The 19,205-nt window shown below is 47.3% G+C and overlaps 1 protein-coding gene across 3 annotated transcripts; it reads right to left on the reverse strand.

The window, feature by feature from the left end:
* Window positions 1–13,963: 13,963 nt before the first annotated feature.
* On the reverse strand, window positions 13,964–18,682 carry LOC112622185 (popy class I histocompatibility antigen, alpha chain E-like). Of its 3 annotated transcripts, none has more exons than XM_025381447.1 (8): window positions 18,500–18,682; window positions 18,100–18,369; window positions 17,580–17,855; window positions 16,687–16,962; window positions 16,449–16,565; window positions 15,692–15,724; window positions 15,538–15,585; window positions 13,964–15,372 (listed from the first exon to the last, which is right to left on the reverse strand). In XM_025381447.1, exons 1-8 carry the CDS (start codon window positions 18,552–18,554, stop codon window positions 15,368–15,370), a joined length of 1,080 nt encoding a protein of 359 aa, XP_025237232.1. In that variant the 5' UTR covers window positions 18,555–18,682; the 3' UTR covers window positions 13,964–15,367. The 3 variants fall into 3 exon arrangements, with proteins under 3 accessions (XP_025237232.1, XP_025237233.1, XP_025237234.1); XM_025381448.1 differs by having other exon boundaries at window positions 15,692–15,742; XM_025381449.1 differs by lacking the exons at window positions 13,964–15,372; window positions 15,538–15,585; window positions 15,692–15,724 and adding an exon at window positions 15,765–15,829.
* Between the last annotated feature and the right edge of the window lie 523 nt (window positions 18,683–19,205).

The raw sequence follows: 19,205 nt of genomic DNA on the forward strand, positions 1-19,205 counted from the left end.
GATATTGATTCTTCTTATACATGAGCATGGAATGTTCTTCCATTTGTTTGTCCTCTTTTATTTTGTTGAGCAGTGGTTTGTAGTTCTCCTTGAAGAGGTCCTTCACACCCCTTGTAAGTTGGATTCCTAGGTATTTTATTTTCTTTGTAGTAATTGTGAATGGGAGCCCACTCATGATTTGGCTCTCTGTTTGTCTGTTATTGGTGTATAGGAATGCTTGTGATTTTTGTGCAATGATTTTGTATCCTGAGACTGCTGAAGTTGCTTATCAGCTTAAGGAGATTTTGGGCTGAGACGATGGGGTTTTCTAAATATACAGTCATGTCATCTGCAAACAGAGACAATTTCACTTCCTCTTTTCCTAATTGAGTACCCTTTATTTCTTTCTCTTGCCTGATTGCCCTGGCCGGAACTTCCACCACTATGTTGAATAGGAGTGGTGAGAGAGGGCATCCTTGCCTCATGCCAGTTTTCAAAGGGAATGCTTCCAGTTTTTGCCCATTCAGTATGATATTGGCTGTGGGTTTGTGATAAACAGCTCTTATTATTTTGAAATACGTCAACAATACGTAGTTTATTGAGAGTTTTTAGCATGAAGGGCTGTTGAATTTTTGTCGAAGGCCTTTTCTGCATCTATTGAGATAATCATGTGGTTTTTGTCGTTGGTTCTGTTTATGTGATGGATTACATTTATTGATTTGCATATGTTGAAGCAGCCTTGAATCCCAGGGATGAAGCTGACTTGATCGTGGTGAATGAGCTTTTTGATGTGCTGCTGGATTTGGTTTGCCAGCATTTTATTAAGGATTTTCACATCAATGTTCATCAGGAATACTGGCCTAACATTATTTTTTTTTGTTGTGTCTCTGCCAAGCTTTGGTATCAGGATGATACCACTGCTCTCTTCAGAACTGTCAGACAAGGACGTTTAGGTCTGCTGAAGCTGTCTGCTGCCTTTTGTTCTGATATGCCCTGCCCACAGAGGTGAAATCTAGAGAGGCAGTAGGCCTTGCTGAGCTGCAGTGGGCTCCACCCAGTTCCAGCTTCCTGGTCTCTTTGTTTACATTGTGAGCATAAACCTGCCTACTCAAGCCTAAGGAAGGGCGGACGCCCCTCCCCCTGCCAAGCTGCAGTACTGCAGGTTGATCTTAGACTGCTGTGCTATCAGTAAGCAAGGTTCCATGGGCGTAAGACCCACCAAGCCAGGCACAGGAGGGAATCCCCTGGTCTGCCAGTTGCGAAGACCATGGGAAAAGTCCAGTATTTGGGCAGAAGTGTACTGTTTCTCCAGGTATAGTCTGTCACGGCTTCCCTTGGCTAGGAAAGGGAAATTCCCTGACCCCTTGCACTTCCCAGGTGAGGCAACGCCCCACCCTGCTTTGGCTCGCCCTCCATGGGCTGCACTCTAGCCTGGGCATCCAGAGTGCGACTTCGTCTCAAAAAAAAATAAATAAATAAATAAAATAAAACCTCCAATTAAAAGGAGAAGTTCAGCCAGGTGCAGTGGCTCATGCCTGTATCCAAGCACTTTGGGAGGTCAAGGCAGGTGGATCGCTTGAGGTCGGGAGTTCGAGACCAGCCTGACCAACATGGTGAAACCCCATATCTACTAAAAATACAAAAAATTAGCTGAACATGGTGGTGCATGCCTGTAGTTCCAGCTACTCGGGAGGCTGAGGCAGGAGAATTGCTTAAACCCGGGGCATGCAGGTTGCAGTAAGCCGAGATCACGCCATTGCATTCCAGCTTGGGTGACAGAGTGAAACTCTGTCTAAAATAAATAAATAGGCCGGGTGTGGTGGCTAACGCCTGTAATCCCAGCACTTTGGGAGGCTGAGGCGGGCAGACCACCTGAGGTCAGGAGTTCGAGACCAGCCTGACCAACATGGTGAAACCCCATGTCTACTAAAAATACAAAAAAAAAAAAAAAAAAAAAAAAAATTAGCCAGGTGTTGTGGCCTGTGCCTGTAATCCCAGCTACTCAGGAGGCTGAGGCAGGAGAATCGTTTGAACCTGGGAGGTGGAGGTTGCCGTGAGCCGAGATCACGCCACTGCACTCCAGCCTGGGCGACAAAGCGAAACTCCGTCTCTAAATAAATAAATAAATGAAATAAAAAGAGAAGTTCCACACTCGGGAGACTTGAGGCAGGAGACTCGCTTGAACCCAGGAGGTGGAGGCTGCAATGAGCCGAGACCGCGCCACTACACTGCAGCCTGGGCCACAGAGTGAGACTGTCTCAAAAAAAGAAAACAAAAAAAAATTTTCAGCAGAAGCATTGCCTGAGTAACACTGAAACTCAGAACCAGGAAACGGAAGGGGGTTACGCCACATACATCTGGGGCAATAAGTAAGCTGTTCCAGCGAGGCTTACACTGTGGGTGGAGGCGGGCAGGAAATTCACTTGCAAGTTTGTGCACAGCTGTAAAGGCCAGCAAGCAGGAAGAAGGTGTCTCCTGTGATACAAGATACAGACGTAGTCTCCTACCCAGGATATAGGGACAGAGCCGCAGACCAGATAAAGATACGGCCAACATTTCTCATTAAATATTCTCAAAGGATTATTTACATTTTTTTCTACAAAAGTAAAATTTAAACCTGAATACATTTGATAACTATGGAATCTGAACAGTCCCGTATGCTTGTGACCTGGTTACTCTACGCTCCAGGGGTCACCCTGATCCCAAAGCGCTTCCCGCCGCTCCCACTTCCTCTGTTTTCACCGGAAGGGCAGCCACAGTTCTCCGCTGAGAGAAGCGCGGTTGTTCTGTTTACCTCGTGAACGATTGGCTGCAGATTCCAGAGAGGAAATAGGGACCCACCCCTCAGTTGTTATGCAATCTGGGGCGGAGTCCAGGGTCCACAGCCTTTCTAAGGGTAACCTGAGCGAGAGTTGTAGCGCCTGATCTCAAATTGCCTTTCGCAAGGAAAAGGATTCCTAAAAGTGGGGTTACTCCTCCACAGCAATAGCGTCCTTAAAATAGGGGCGCCCGGCCACCTGTAATCCCAGTACTTTGGGAGGCCGAGGCGGGGCATCACTTGAGGTCGGGAGTTCGAGACCAGCCTGACCAAAATGGAGAAACCCCGTCTCTACTAAAAATACAAAATTAGCCAGGCGTGGTGGCGCATGCTTGTAATCCCAGCTACTGTAATCCCAGCTACTTGGGAGGCTGAGGCAGGAGAATCGCTTGAACATGGGAGGCGGAGGTTGCGGTGAGCCGAGATGGCGCCATTGCACTCTAGCCGGGGCAGCAGCAAGAGCGAAACTCCGTCTCAAAAAAAAAAAAAAAAAGTGTGTATATATATATGTATATACACACACACATATAATATATAAATATATAAATATATATATATGTATCGCTTGAGCTTTCTAGGCTCAAGAGATCCTTCCAACTCAGCCTCCTGAGTAACTGGGATTACAGGTGAGCACCACCATGCCCAAATATTATATATATTTGTATTATAAATATATATAAATATATGTCATATTTATTATATAAATATATATTATATTATATTATATTATATTATATTATATTATATTATATTATATTAATATAGGCTGCCAGTGAGGACGTGAGGCACGCGACACTGAGCCACTGAGAATTTCCCCCCCTGGGCAAGTCTGCAAGGCCAGGGCCCCTAGGGAAAAGAGCCTTTCCCAGATTTTAGGACTCAGAAGCCTGCAGTGGGTTGGTAGGGATCGGGGAGGATGATGAGGTTGGGATGAGGAAGTGGTACCAATAGAAAGACAAACAAAACAAAACAAAACCAAATCAAACTTTCCCCTTTCCATCCCTGTCCTCCTCTTTGCAATCCCATCTGGGTGGCTGAAGGCAGACCCCGACCAGAGCCATCCTTGCCGGCTTCTTTTGTCCTGCTCTGTGGGGAAACGAGTGAAGAAAGAAGCAGAAGGAAAGGCAAGTGAAATGGAGCCCTCTGTGAACAACCACGACTAGGGTCACACACGGCAAAATTCCTAGCCTTACTTTGGGGAGTAGCCCTATTTCCATTCATAAAGGACCCACTTTATGCAAGATTCGGAGCTGGGAAATGGTCCTTCCTGCCTCAAGAATTTCAAAGACTTCCAGAGGAGGATGTACAAAGACAGACAAGAAAGTGGCCAGTGCCCTGAAGATAGTCAGGGGATCCAGGGGATTGTGAACCCCGAATATCTGAGACAGGTCTTGGTTAATTTAGAAAGTTTATGTTGTCGAGGTTGAGGATGTTCGCGGGTGACACAGCCTCAGGAGGTTCTGATGACATGCGCCCAAGGTGGTCAGAGCACAGCTTGGTTTTATACACTTTAGGGAGACATGAGACATCAGTCAACATATGTAAGATTAACATCAGTTTGGTCTGGAAAGGCGGGACAACTTGAAGCAAAGGTTGGACAACTGCAAGTGGCGAGGGGGCTTCCAGGTCATAGGTAGATAAGAGACAAATGGTTGCTTTCTTTTGAGTTTCTTTTTTTTTGAGATGGAGGCTCACTCCTGTAGCGCAGGCCGGAGTGCAGTGGTGTGATCTCGGCTCATTGCAACCTCCACCTCCCGGGTTCAAGCAATTCTTATTCCTCAGCCTCCCGAGTAGCTGGGATTACAGGAATGCACCACCATGCCTGGCTAATTTTTTGTATTTTAGTAGAGATGGTGTTTCACCATGTTGGTCAGGCTGGTCTCAAACTCCTGACCTCAGATGAGCCACCTACCTCGGCCTCCCAAAGTGCTGGGATTATAGGCATTAGCCACCGCAGCCAGCCAATTTTTGTGTTTTTAGTAGAGCTGGGGTTTCGTCATGTTGGCCAGGCTGGTTTCAAACTCCTGACCTCAGGTGATCCATCAGCTTTGGCCTCCCAAAGTGCTGGGATTACAGGCATGAGCCACAGTACCAGGCCTACATACATTTTAAGCCCTGCTTTTAGATACTATAAACATGACTCTTCTTAATCCGAGACAGATCATGAAACTAATGATATTAATATTGAATCACAGCCTGGAACAACTGATACGCAAAAATTATGGCAGGTGGGAATGCTTTCAGTATTGTGTAAGATTCAGTTCAAAGGAAACAATAATTCACATTTCTAAAATTTAATTAAAAACCTGATAATTGGCCAGGTGTAGTGGCTCACACCTGTAATCCCAGCACTTTGGGAGGTCAAGGTGGGTGGATCACCTGAGGTCGGGAGTTCGAGACCAGACTGACCAACATGGAGAAACTCTGTCTCTACTAAAAATACAAAATTAGTCAGGCGTGGTGGTGTATGCCTGTAATCCTAGCTACTGGGGAGGCTGAGGCAGGAGAATCATTTGAACCCAGGAGGCAGAGGTTGCAGTGAGCTGAGATGGCACCATTGCACTCCAGCCTGGGCAATGAGAGCAAAACTCCATGTCAAAAAACAAACAAACAAACAAACAAACAAAACCCTGATAATTTTGACAAAACTCACAGGTAACTGATTATTGCTTGAAATGTAAATATTAAATGAAAATGATTTGCAAAGCACACATCTTGTGGATGTGTGAAAAGGTGAATGTTCTAGCATATTGTCGGTGCTCAGAATTCAGTGAAAAACTAGTAATAATCAAGAAGAATTTGAAGAACATTATGAATGAGCTTCACATAATGAAGTCTTTGAAATAATAAATCCCTGAAGTACTTTTTATCATAAAAAGAACAAAACATTGAAAAAGTGCCATTAGAATGCTAATATTACCTACTGTGTAATTAGAGTAGTCTACTGCTCAATAGAGTCCTAAAAAAGGTTGTAAATAGTGCATATCATTGCAGTCTACATTAATGGTTACAATGGTAGGCAAATGTATATCTACCATGATGAGACAACTTTTTTGTAAATTTATAAATCTAGGCAATCAGTCATTACCAAGAAAGCTTCAATTACGTAACAAAAATGTGTTTTTATCAGTGACTTAAATACTGAATTGCAGACTTACAAAACTGATGATTTTTGCTCATTTGAGGAACTCAAATGATATCAAGCTTACTTACTCATCAGTGCTCAAGAAAAATGGTTTTGATGTGAAACGGTTATACAATGCTACAGATGGTTCTAGTATATGTCACAGAGAAAGTTCAGGGTGCCAAAGTTTTAGAGAAGTCTCTGTATGGCCAGGCGTGGTGGCTCATGCCTGTAATCCCAGCACTTTGGGAGGCCAAGGCAGGCAGATCACGAGGTCAAGAGATCGAGACCATCCTGGCCAACATGGTGAAACCCATCTCTACTAAAAATACAAAAATTAGCTGGGTGTGGTGGCATGCGCCTATAGTCCTAGCTGCTTGTGGGGCTGAGGCAGGAGAATTGCTTGAACCCGGGAGGCAGAGTTTGCAGTGAGCAGAGATTGTGCCACTGCACTCCAGCCTGGTGACAGAGCGAGACTCTGTCTCAAAAAAATAAAATAAAATAAAAAATAAAAAGTCTCTGTATATTTTAAATTGGTACTATATAAGTTACTGTATTCAATGATGTCAGGATGATGCAGTAAAATGTTTAAATGAAAAATTACTTTAAATATTTGCTTCACAACCTTTATATTACAACTACACATGAAATAAGCATTTGGGAAAATTAAAAATATTTCTAAAGATACCGAGATTGAAGTCACGAAACTAGAAAGCATATTTGGGCACTCTTTAATAGTGGAATGTCAAGAACATTAGGAAATTGTACCAAACCTTTTATATTCACTTTAATAGAAGTTGTGAAATGGGAGTGGTAAGTGTTTGGGACATAAACTTTTTTTCCCAGAAATTTGACATTAATAACTTACATTGTTTTTTTTTTTTTTTTTTCCTTTTTGAGACGGAGTCTCACTCTGTCGCCCAGGCTGGAGTGCAGTGGCCAGATCTCAGCTCACTGCAAGCTCCACCTCCCGGGTTTACACCATTCTCCTGCCTCAACTTCTGATAATTTCCCCACTAAATTGTTTGTATATTATGACGTATGTAACATCAACTATATTGTTCATGGTGCCAAATCCTCTCACTTTAGCAGCTATGTTAAAGATTTTTTAGCCCTTGAACTGCTGTCTGAAATTCTTTTTTTTTGAGACAGTCTCACTGTGTCACCCAGGCTGGAGTGCAGTGGCGCAGTCTTGGCTCACTGCAAACTCTGTCTCCCGGGTTCAAGCAATTCTCCTGCCTNGGAGGCTGAGGCAGGAGAATTGCTTGAACCCGGGAGACAGAGTTTGCAGTGAGCCAAGACTGCGCCACTGCACTCCAGCCTGGGTGACACAGTGAGACTGTCTCAAAAAAAAAGAATTTCAGACAGCAGTTCAAGGGCTAAAAAATCTTTAACATAGCTGCTAAAGTGAGAGGATTTGGCACCATGAACAATATAGTTGATGTTACATACGTCATAATATACAAACAATTTAGTGGGGAAATTATCAGAAGCTTATACAAGACTGTTTTGTCAAATCATGGCTAACATAGGCATATATCACTTAACCAATAATTACTACCCAAGAAATGCAAAAAATGTTTAAAAATTCATAAATAATTTGGAAATTGTTATAACAATTTAAGAAATTATTTATACTACAACTGTGTCACTTGGTAAATAGTTTTATAATCATTTAGTTAGAAAAGAAAAATAGCATAATTGGGAAATTTTTATTTATATATTAATTTGCATTACCATACCAGTTGTCAACTATTTTGAATAGCACTCTTGATCTCACATACAGTTTGCTTGTAGCAAGTATTGATTGAATGATGTTTGACATAAATGAATGAAGATGACAGCCAGGACACCCAGGACAAGTGAAAACAGAGCTGAAGGTGTGTAAGGGTTGCAGTACTTATTGTCTTTTAGCTAAAGTATTTAGAAACAGAAAGGATAAGCGCACAGAGGAATAGCATAGCAGAAATCATGTGACTTTCTTATGTTAACCCTTCCCCTTGTCTAGACCCTATTTGTCCATATGGGCATCTCCATATAAAGACAAGACTCAGAAGTTTGGATAGCTATACTTCTTTGCCTCTGTTTTCATGAAGCCGAGTCCTCTGTTCGCTTTGGTTGCCGCCACTAGCTCTACAGCTGGGCTGCCCATGTGTACGCAGATGTCATGAAAATATCAAGTTCCCTAAGCAGCTTGAACTGCGGAGAGGCTCAGAGAAGGGAGATTTCCTGAGCTGCTGACTTACTGCCGGACTGACTCAGTAAGATTCCAGGTACTAGACAGAGCTAGTTAGGAAAGGAAACATTTCCTGTTTGCCTCTGCGGGGAAAAAGAAACTACTCTTCGGACAGTCGCCTGGCTCTAACACCGGAAAGGAAAGCGAGGCGGTGCATCCCCCAGAAGAGCAGCAGGCAGGGCCACTGAGCATCCCACGGCCACCAGCGGGGCTGTCCTGCTGTCCTTGCAGGAGTGCCCTGTCTCCCAGAATCTCCTCCTGGTGCTATCCCCACCCTGCCTGAAAGAAGTGAGGAGGATGATGGAGAGAGAGCCAGACGGGCTGGGGTTGGGAGGAGTGAGTGCCCTTGATTTTTCTCTTATCCAAATTCAACTTTCATTTTAGATTTCCCTCCAACTCTTCAAAGCAAGCATCGCTACTCTTAGTTTCTCATACAGGACTACTTAGGGGCGGCAAAAGTCTCGTGGGACTGGTGGGGTTTCCTGTGCTTTTAATTGAAATGATTTCTTTGTGGATTCCCAAAGCTAAACTGTCCTTGGTCACACTGGAAGGAAATAAAGAAAAATAAGTATGATTATTTTACCAAGTAGTGGGATTGCAGGTGAGGTTTTTCTTGTTTATTAGAAAATTCTTGGCCAGGCGCGGTGGCTCATTACTGTAATCCCAGCACTTTGGGTGGCCGAGGCGGGCAGATCAAGAGGTCAGGAGATTGAGACCATCCTGGCTAACACGGTGAAACCCCGTCTCTACTAAAAATACAAAAAATTAGCCGGGCTTGGTGGCGGGCGCCTGTAGTCCCAGCTACTCAGGAGGCTGAGGCAGGAGAATGGCGTAAACCCGGGAGGCGGAGCTTGCAGTGAGCCGAAGTTGTGCCACTGCACTCCAGCCTGGGCGACAGTGCGAGACTCTGTCTCAAGAAAAAAAAAAGAAAAGAAAATTATTTACTTGTTGTTTTTACAGTGATGTGCAATAAAAACAATTGGGAGAAAAAAGAAGAGTTGACCTAGATTTTCATAATGCAAAGAAAATGGCACCCAAATTCCCACTACAAAGATTTACATGTATTATCCAATTCAATTCATTCAGAATTCCATGAAGTCAGTCAGTTATCCCAGCTTAACTAACAGATGTTAGGAACCAGACTTGAAAGTGCTCAGCCAGGCTCGGCGCTGTCACCCACTCCTGTAATCCCAGCACTTCGGGAGGCCAAGGTGGGTGGATCACCTGAGGTCGTGAGTTGGAGACCAGCCTGACCAACATGGATAAACCCCATCTTTACTAAAGATACAAAATCAGCCGGGGCGTGATGGCGCATGCCTTTAATCCCAGCTACTTGGGAGACTGAGGCAGGAGAATCGCTTGAACCCAGGAGGCGGAGGTTGCAGTGAGCCAAGATCACCCCATTGCACTCCAGCCCGGGAAACAAGAGCGAAACTCTGTCTCAAAAAAAAAAAAAAAAAAAGAAAAAAGAAAAAAGAAAGTGCTCAGCCAGGATGTCATACCAAGTCTGTGGTGGAGTGCCAAGATGTCCTCTGCGGAAAGAATTACGTGTGCTGGCTGAAACAACACCAATAAACACTTTAGGCTTTGAGTTGGACACAGTTTGGTAAATACATGTTCCACAATGTTCCAGTCTTTCAGTGTCCCATGGGATATTTGCTTCCCCATAGAGAGCGTAGGTAGAGGTCCTTTACATACCCTGCAGGGATGCTGATTTGCATGGGGAGGGCTGGCACACAGCCTCTGCTGGGTATGAACAGTACAAGCCTCTGGAGGCTGTGCTCTGTTCAGAACTTGGAGCTGGTTGGGGCCCTCCAAGGCCCTGTGCTGACAGCTGGCCTGGGGGCTTCTCCTCACTAGGGTCTTCTCTCAGTATCTCAAGGTGGGCACAGTCTCTCCTGGGCACGCAGGCAATGGGCTGGACAAGTATCTCTTTCCTCTAAGGCCCAGTCACCAAGTATTCCCTCCAGGGGGCCGGGTTTGGAAATTCTCACTACATATAACAGCCCTTCTGTTGTCTCATATTTTCTAACTCTAGAGTGGTGGTTCCCAGTCTCTTTATCACTAAGGAAGCATAGGTGATTTCTTCCCTCCCTGTTTCAACATGGTTTTAACTACCAAACAGAATCCTCTAAGTGATCGTTTGCCTTCCTTTCCTTCTTCTCTTCTCTTCTCTTCTCTTCTCTTCTCTTCTCTTCTCTTCTCTTCTCTTCTCTTCTCTTCTCTTTCTCTTTCTCTTTCTCTTTCTTTCGCGGAGTTTCGCTCTTGTTGCCCAGGCTGGAGTGCAATGGTGTGATCTCAGCTCACTGCGCAACCTCCGCCTCCTGGGTTCAAGCGATTCTCCTGCCTTGGCCTCCTGAGTAGCTAGGATTACAGGCATGTGCTACCACACGCAGCTAATTTTGTATTTTCGGTAGAGACGGGGTTTCTCCATGTTGGTCAGGCTGATCTCGAACTCCTGACCTCAGGTCATCCACCCACCTTGGCTTCCCAAAGTGCTGGGATTACAGGCGTGAGCCACTGCGCCAAGCCTTCATTTGCTTCCTTATACTGTTCATCAAGATATATTTAAGATCAGCATGAAGACAAGGTTACATCATTTACAATATATGGAAGTAAGTCCCAGTCCCCATTAAGATCCTAGTCTGGGCTAGCTGACTGAGAGGGGCTGTTAAAATGTAGTAATAGGAGTAGCTGTCTCCCTTTCATTCTGCTGCTATGGCAGATTGCTTTGTTCCTCTAGGAACACTGACATCTAGAGATCTATGATTCATAATCTTGTGGCTGGACATGAGATGTCAAAAGAGGACAAGATCACTCAGGTTCCTCCTTTCCTTGAGTTCCCTCTCCTGGGCCAATTAAGAACAGGCACATGGAGAAAGGAACCCAGGATTATCCCATAATCACACAAAGATCTGTTCACATACGATGGCCCAAGGAGGCAGGGCCTGCCCATGAGTCACCTTTATCTACATAATGCAACCTAACTATCCTGTTTTGCTTTTAGCTATTCAAGACTTTTCCAACCATGGAGATGGCATGGGCTGTTTTCCCAACAGTATCTTGACTGAATCACTGAGTGTCATGCCAGAGGAATGGGACCTGGTTGACCTCTCTTCCGTGGTGTCCAGGTGCCCAGGAACCCCTATGTGGTAGTGGGATCCAGGTCTAAGAAAGCACAGCTCCTGTGTGGCCTCATGAGGAGTAGGTGCCTCACTGGGCTGGTTCTAAATTGTTCCAGGGTCAAGGCAGCAGGCATAAAGAACCCACTCTTTCATCCTTCCAACATTTTTTTTGGTAATAACCCAATTCCCTGATTAAAACATCTACAGTGGTGTCTTACATTTTTCAAAGCATAACTCAAACATTTCTTCCTTGGAAAAACCTAAGTCTCCTAAAATAGGGGTTCCCAACCCCTGGGCCATGGACTGGTATCAGTCCACGGCCTGTTAGGAACTGGGCCGCACAGCAGGAGGTGAGTGGCAGGCGACCAAGCATTAACACCCGAGCTCTGCCTCCTGTCAGATCAGCAGTGGCATTAGATTCTCATGGGAGTGTGAACCTTATTGTGAACTGTGCATGCGAGGGATCTAGGTTGCTCACTCCTATGAGAATCTAATGCCTGATGACCTGTCAGTGTCTCCCATCACCCTCAGATGGGACTGTCTCATTGCAGGAAAACAAGCTCAGGGCCCCTACTGACTTTACATTATGGTGAGTTGTATAATTATTTCATTATATATTACAATGTAATAATATAAATAAAATCCACAATAAATGTTATGTGCTTGAATCATCCCCAAACCACCCCTCCGAAAAATTGTCTTCCATGAAACCAGTCCCTTGTGCCAAAAATGTTGGGAACCACTGTCCTAGAAAACAGTTTCCTCCCTGACTTTTAGCATTTTGTACGTTTCTTTCAGCACTAACCACAATAGTTATCTTTAAGTCTGTTTATTCATTGTTACTAAATCTTAGGTTCCTTCGGTGCAGGAACTTTTCTCGCCACCTAGTCCCACCCTGCACCTCACAACATTCTGTGAACACAGGAAGGGTTCAATAAATATTTGTAAAAGATTCCTTGGAGTTTGGCTTAAAAAGATTTAAGATCTAAAACTGAGGAAGGCAGATCTTTGAGGTAAGGCAAACATAGCCTGCCAATATGGCAGGAAGTAGAAATGGGCAGACCAAGTAGAGAAGGAAAACAGTTCATCTTTCTGGGACACTAATAAGGAGTAACAGTTTCCCTTCAATTCTTTAAAAAATAGGATGTAGGAGTCCAAATTTCCATCAAATCTATAGATCGATTTTCTTTGCATCAATTGACTTCTGGTGGAGTGCGGTGGCTCATGCCTACAATCCCAGCACTTTGGGAGGCTGAGGTGGGTGGATCACCTGAGATCAGGAGTTCGAGACCAGCTGGCCAACATGGTGAAACCCCCATCTCTACTAAAAATACAAAAATTAGCTGGGCTTGGTAGCGCGTGCCTGTAATCCCAGCTACCTGGGAGGCTAAGGCAGGAGAATCACTTAAACCCAGGAGGCCAAGTTTGTGGTGAGCCAAGATCATGCCATTGTACTCTAGCCTGGGTGACAAGAGTGAAACTCAGTCTCAAAAAAACAAAAACAAAAACAAAAACAAAAAAACAAACAAAAAAGATGTCTTTGTTGTTGCTAAAATGCAGATTCTGGGCTTACGAAGAAACTAATACTCTAGTAGGAATGCTTGAAATAAAAATACCTACCACTTCGCCGGGCGCGGTGGCTCACGCCTGTAATCCCTGCACTTTGGGAGGCCGAGGCGGGCGGATCACGAGGTCAGGAGATCGAGACCATCCTGGCTAACAAGGTGAAACCCCGTCTCTACTAAAATACAAAAAAAAAATTAGCCGGGCGCGGTGGCGGGCGCCTGTAGTCCCAGCTACTCGGGAGGCTGAGGCAGGAGAATGGCGCGAACCCGGGAGGCGGAGCTTGCAGTGAGCCGAGATGGTGCCACTGCACTCCAGCCTGGGGGACAGAGTGAAGACTCCGCCTCAAAAAAAAAAAAAAAAAAAAATACCTACCACTAACTGAAACCGAAATATCAGGTTGACCATTTTGTGTTGCTGTAATAGAATGCCACAGACTGAGTATTTTATAAAGCATAGCAGTCTATTTCATGGTTCTGGAGGACAAGAAGTCTAATATCAAGATCCCGGCATTTGGTGAGTCTTTTTGCTGTATCATCTCTTGGTAGAGGCAAGTGGGTGAGTGAGGGCAAGAGGTTGAACTTGCCTCAACCTCAAGCCCTTTTATAATCAGTATTAATCCATTCATAAAGTTGGAACCCCCATGGCCAGCCAGTTATTAGGCTTCACTTCTCAATATGGTTGCATTGTGGATTCAGTTTCCAACACATGCTTTTTGGAGGACACATTCAAACCACAGCACAGATACTTTATATTAGCTTTATAAAGACTCTCCCAAGAAAACAGTGCCATATACAAGATGAGGAACTGGAGCCCAGACAGGTGAAGCCCCACTGCGTTTAACACAGGAATAAATGGCAAAGTAAAAATTCACACCCAGGACTCCCTGGGCTTTTCACCACACATATTGCCTTCTCATTGGATATCACCTGACAGAATGAGACTCAGGTGATTACAGGGATTCACCAGGAAAAAGGGGAAAGTCGGCATGACCAGAACTAGAACACTGGCCAGTGAATGCAGTTCTGGGTGGACCATGGCATTGGAAGCCCAAGGATAGCTTGAATGTGGTTTAAAAAAAAAAGAAAAAGGCACAAAATGCACAAATGAAATACAAATGATGCTCAAACACAGCTTTTATTTTACTTCAAAGTTTACTTCAGCTCAGCTTGAGAAGGTGAGGGGAATGAAGCAGATGCTGTTAAAGGGCCATAGGAGAGAAAAGGTATCTGTGGGAAGAGAATAATCTCTTTTGACTCCATGTGCTGCCTCACAGACACACTGGAGCAGGGATTGGGCCCCCAAGACCTCAGGTAGCTCTGTGCCTATGGCTTTGCTGGGTGCAGCCTACATGGCTGCTCGAATGGGTTATAGGCTGGTGCCTGAAGCTTTCCGAAGGGGGCGTTGCATGCTGCCACTGACTCCACAGTTCTGGGGTCCTGGTGGTGGTCAGGTCCTGCTCCCACAGCTCCACAATGCACTCTCCTGTGGCCTGGATCCACTAGACACTAGACATTTCCCTGGTGGGGGCTCTCTGCGGCAGCTGCACCTCACATTTCCACTTGGCATTACTCTAGTGGAGGGTCTCTGTGGGCTGGGCATGCTAGCTCAGTTCTCTTTTCCTCTTCTTATAAAGCCACCAGTCCCATTCCTGTGATAACCCATTAATCCATTAACCCATGAATGAAGGTAGAGCCTTATCATCCAATGACATCTCAAAGGCTCCACCTTTCAGTATTGCCACATTAGGGATTAAGTCTCAACATGAGTGTTGGAAGGAACATTCAAACCAAAGCAGTATGAAAACAATATTCAACTCCAAGGTATATGGTCAAGATTACAGGTGGTAAGGAATAGGCTAAATTTGCCAGAGATGTGCTGTGGAATTATCTGTCTGTATTTCTAACTATGACCTTAGCTTCCTCAACTCCATTTCACTGCAGAATGTGAAAAAATAAATTGAGATCCAGGTTCCTTTTTTTAATTTTTATTTTTTGAGACAGAGTCTCACCCTGTCACTCAGGCCGGAGTGCAGTGGCACAATCTCGGCGCACAGCAACCTCTGCCTCCTGGGATGAAGTCATTCTCCTGCCTCAGCCTCCTGAGTAGCTGGGACTACAGGTGCCTGCCACCATGCCCAGCTAATTTTTTATATTTTTTAGTAGAGACAGGGTTTCACCGTGTTGGTTTCGATCTCCTGACCTCGTGATCTGCCTGCCTCGGCCTCCCAAAGTGCTGGGATTATAGGTGTGAGCCGCCGTGCTCTGCTCAGTTTCTTATTTTTAATAGAAAAGTAGGAGAACAGGGAAGGCACACAGGTCAGTGTGAGGAAGGGGTCATGGTAGACACGGAGGTGGATGTTTGTCTGCCTCCTCATATTATGCTAACAGGGACACAGATTCAGACAGATTCAGATTCAGACAGATTCAGAGGCCCTTGCAAAAGAGAAGCCAGAGTCCCTTAAGACACAAAGGTGAGGCGTGAAGAAATCCTGCATCTCAGTCGCACACAAGGCAGCTGTCTCAGGCTACAGAAGAAAACAGTCATGAACAAATTCAGGTCAGTCACAGTAAGTGATGACACTCTGAACAGCCCACCACACACTCAAAAATTCCAAATCAAAAAATCCCCACAACCCAGTCCTGTCCCATCTGCCCCACCCTCCACCCACTTCAGACCCCCAGAATCTCACCTTTACAAGCTGTGAGAGAATCATCAGATCCCTGGGAACTGTCGCTACCTGGGGTAGAACAAAAACAAGACCTGGTTAGAGCCCACAGGAGATGTGGTGCAGGAGGAATTGTGGGGTGGGCGAGCTCCTCCACACTCCCGCCCCCATCACTTACACACAGCCTGAGAGTAGCTCCATCCTTTTCTACCTGTTAGAAGAAAATGTCCTGTGAGGGGCCAGGGAGGAGGCAGGGCCATAAGGTCCTAGAGGAACCTCCTAGTCTTGGATCCCAGAGAAGTATCCAGAACTGTGACTGCAGACCCAGGGCAAGATCAGGAAACATGAAGAAAGCAATTGTGGGTCCTGGACCAACTGCCCTCCTGAGGTCTGTCCTCAGCAGGGACCTTCCCCTGTGACCTGTGACTGCTGGGCTCAGATCCCCATCACCACAATCATAAAGGTGATAAATCTGTCCTTCATTGTCACAGGTACCACAGGCGTGGTGGCTCACGCCTGTAATCCCAGCACTTTGTGAGGCTGAGGCAGGTGGATCACGAGGTGAGGAGTTCGACACCAGCCTGGCCAACACAGTGAAACCCCATCTCTACTAAAAGTACAAAAAAAAATTAGCCGGGTGTGGTGGCACGCACATGTAGTCCCAGCTACTCGGGAGGCTGAGGCAGAAGAATCGCTTGAACCTGGGAGGCAGAGGTTACAGTGAACTGAAACCACGCCATTGCACTCCAGCCTGGGTGACAGAGCCAAGATTCCATCTCAAAAAAGAGTAGGTGCTGGCACACAGGGCCCGGGCTGGGTCGGCCCGTGTGTGTGGATGGTGCTTCCCAGTAACAAGGCAGGACACACTTCTACCTAGGGCTTGAAACCCCCAGTGGGACAAGAAAACTCAGACTCTACCCCTCTCCCTTCCCCACCTGAGCTCTTCCTCCTCCACATCACAGCAGCAACCACAGCTCCAGTGACCACAATTCCAAGGAGAACCAGGCTAGCAATGATGCCCACGATGGGGATGGTGGACTGGGAAGACGGCTCTGGGAAAACAGGGGAACGTAAGGGGCCCTGACCCCCAGGCCTCAGCCCCGACCCTGCAAAAGGGCTTCAGAAGGGCTCCTGCTTTCCCTAAGAGACATGACCTCCCATTCCCTTCCTTACCCCATCTCAGGGTGAGGGGCTCGAGTAGCCCCTCATGCTGCACATGGCACGTGTATCTCTGCTTCTCTCCAGAAGGTACCACCACAGCTGCCCACTTCTGGAAAGTTCCATCCCCTGCAGGCCTGGTCTCCACAAGCTCCGTGTCCTGGGTCTGGTCCTCCCCATCCCGCTGCCAGGTCACTGTGATCTCCGCAGGGTAGAAGCCCAGGGCCCAGCACCTCAGGGTGGCCTCATGAGCAGAGACGGGGTGGTGGGTCACGTGTGTCTTTGGGGGTTCTGAGGGGAAGAGTCAGAAAATTCACTGTGTATCTCTCATGGGACACTCCAGCAGCACCCATGTGACCATCCTGAGAAGGAAGAGGACAATTATAGTAGGAGATGAGGACAAAACCTTGACACCAGCCTGAACTTAGGGATCTGGGATAGCCTCTTATTCCTTGGAAAGTTCTAGAATCGGGGTGAGATAGCCCAGGATAGAAGGTGAAAAGGGATTTCTGGTCCTGGCCTGTGCGGATGCTGAGTGACTGAGAAAAGCTGGAGTCAGACCTCCAAAAACTCTTGGCGTGGGGCTGAGAACCAGGCACGAGAGAAACTCCCCCATGATTCCTAACACTGAGAGTCAAAGAGAACTGCTCATCAGTTCATTTGAAGAATGGACTCTCCAGCGGGACTAGATTCCTTAATTGTCCCTGAGAGAAGGCTGGTCATTTAAGAGAGTCACTCTCTGGTACAGGATCTCCTGTACCTGGGGTGACAGCCCCCTCTCCTGATCCAAGGGAGGAGGGGTATTCTGGCTTCCATCCCTGCGTCTTCTACTGTTTGAGGTCTGTCAGCTGTGGGCACAGTCCTAGCCCAAGAAGGAGATGGGAGAGTAGCCCTGCGGACCCTCTTACCCGAGCGCTGCAGCGTCTCCTTCCCATTCTCCAGGTATCTGCGGAGCCACTCCACGCATGTGTCTTCCAGGTAGGCTCTCTGGTGCTCCGCCTCAGAGCCATCATTTGACTTTCGCTCGGAGATTTGAGCCGCCGTGTCCACCGCGGACCAGGAGCGCAGGTCCTCATTCAGGGTGAGATAATCCTTCCCGTCGTAGGCGAACTGTTCATACCCGCGGAGGAAGCGCCCGTCCGGCCCCAGGTCGCAGCCATGCATCCACTGGAGGGTGTGAGACCCTGGCCCCGCCTGCTAGTCAGTCCCGCCCACCGAGCCCCGCCCCGTCGCCGCCAACCCGCAGGGATTGTGGCCTAAACTGAAAATGAAACCGGGTAAAGGAGCCTGGGACTCTGCCGGGTCGAGGGTCTGGGCGGGTTCCACAGCCTGGGGGTGAATCTTGGACCCTGAGACTCGAGGGAACCCACGATGTCCGTGAGGGATGGGGAGGGGTCGTGACCTGCGCCCCGGGCCGGGGTCACTCACCGGCCTCGCTCTGGTTGTAGTAGCCGCGCAGGGTCTTCAGGTTCACTCGGAAAGTCTGTGCGGTGTCCCTGGCTCTGCGTGTCTCCTGGTCCCAATACTCCGGCCCCTCCTGCTCCATCCACGGCGCCCGCGGCTGCATCCTCGGACTCGCCGCATCGCTGTCGTACCGCACGAACTGGGTGTCGTCCACGTAGCCCACGGAGATGAAGCGGGGCTCCCCGCGGCCGGGCCGGGACACGGAAGTGTGGAAATACTTCAAGGAGTGGGAGCCTGGGGGCGAGGAGGGGCTGAGACCGGTCCGGCCCTACTCCCGGCGCGGCTCCCCGAGTCCTGCGCCCCCGCCGGTCCGGCCCCTCTCTCCTCCGGGTAGAGGCCGCTTCCATCCCGACCCCGCACTCACCCGCCCAGGTCTTGGTAAGGGCCGAGAGCAGGAGAAGTAGGGTTCGTAGTGCCATGACGCCATTCTCTGAGTCGGTAGAGCCTCCTGAATCCGGGTGGGTGCGTGCGGACTTTATAGCCGGGAGTCGTGGCGACGCTGATTGGCTTCTCCAGAAACCCGACACCCATTGGGAATGAGAACTGAGTCTGCGTCATGAGTATCCAGGAAGAAGGACACGACCAGGTTAACAGAGGAAATGAAAGTGGTGTGGAATGCCCAACGCTGCGCCTCCCAGGTCTCCACACTCTGCCTTTGGGGCCTGAGACCCTGACAGTCACGCCCGGGGACCTGGAACATTGTTCTGCGCTCTCACCTCCTGACCCGAGCGCTCTTTGTTACACTATGCCCCTGAGTCCTGGCCCAGGGACTGTGTAAACTGTGTAAATCAGTGTTTTTTTCGTGTGTGTTTTTTGGAGCTGGGTGTGTGTGTGTGTATATGTGTGTGTGTGTGTGTGTCTGTGTGTGTTGGGGGGTGGGGTGTCTCGCTCCGTTGATCAGGCTGGTCTCGAACTTCTGGACTAAAGCGATCCTCCCATCTCGGCCTCTCAAAGTGCTAGGATTACCGGCATAGGATTACCGGCATGAGCCACCCTGCCCGGACTTTTTTTTTTTTTTTCTGAGACAGTCTCATTTTGTCGCCCAGGCTGGAGTGCAGTGGCACGATCTC

Source organism: Theropithecus gelada, chromosome 4, assembly GCF_003255815.1.
Source record: "Theropithecus gelada isolate Dixy chromosome 4, Tgel_1.0, whole genome shotgun sequence".
NCBI lineage: Eukaryota > Metazoa > Chordata > Mammalia > Primates > Cercopithecidae > Theropithecus > Theropithecus gelada.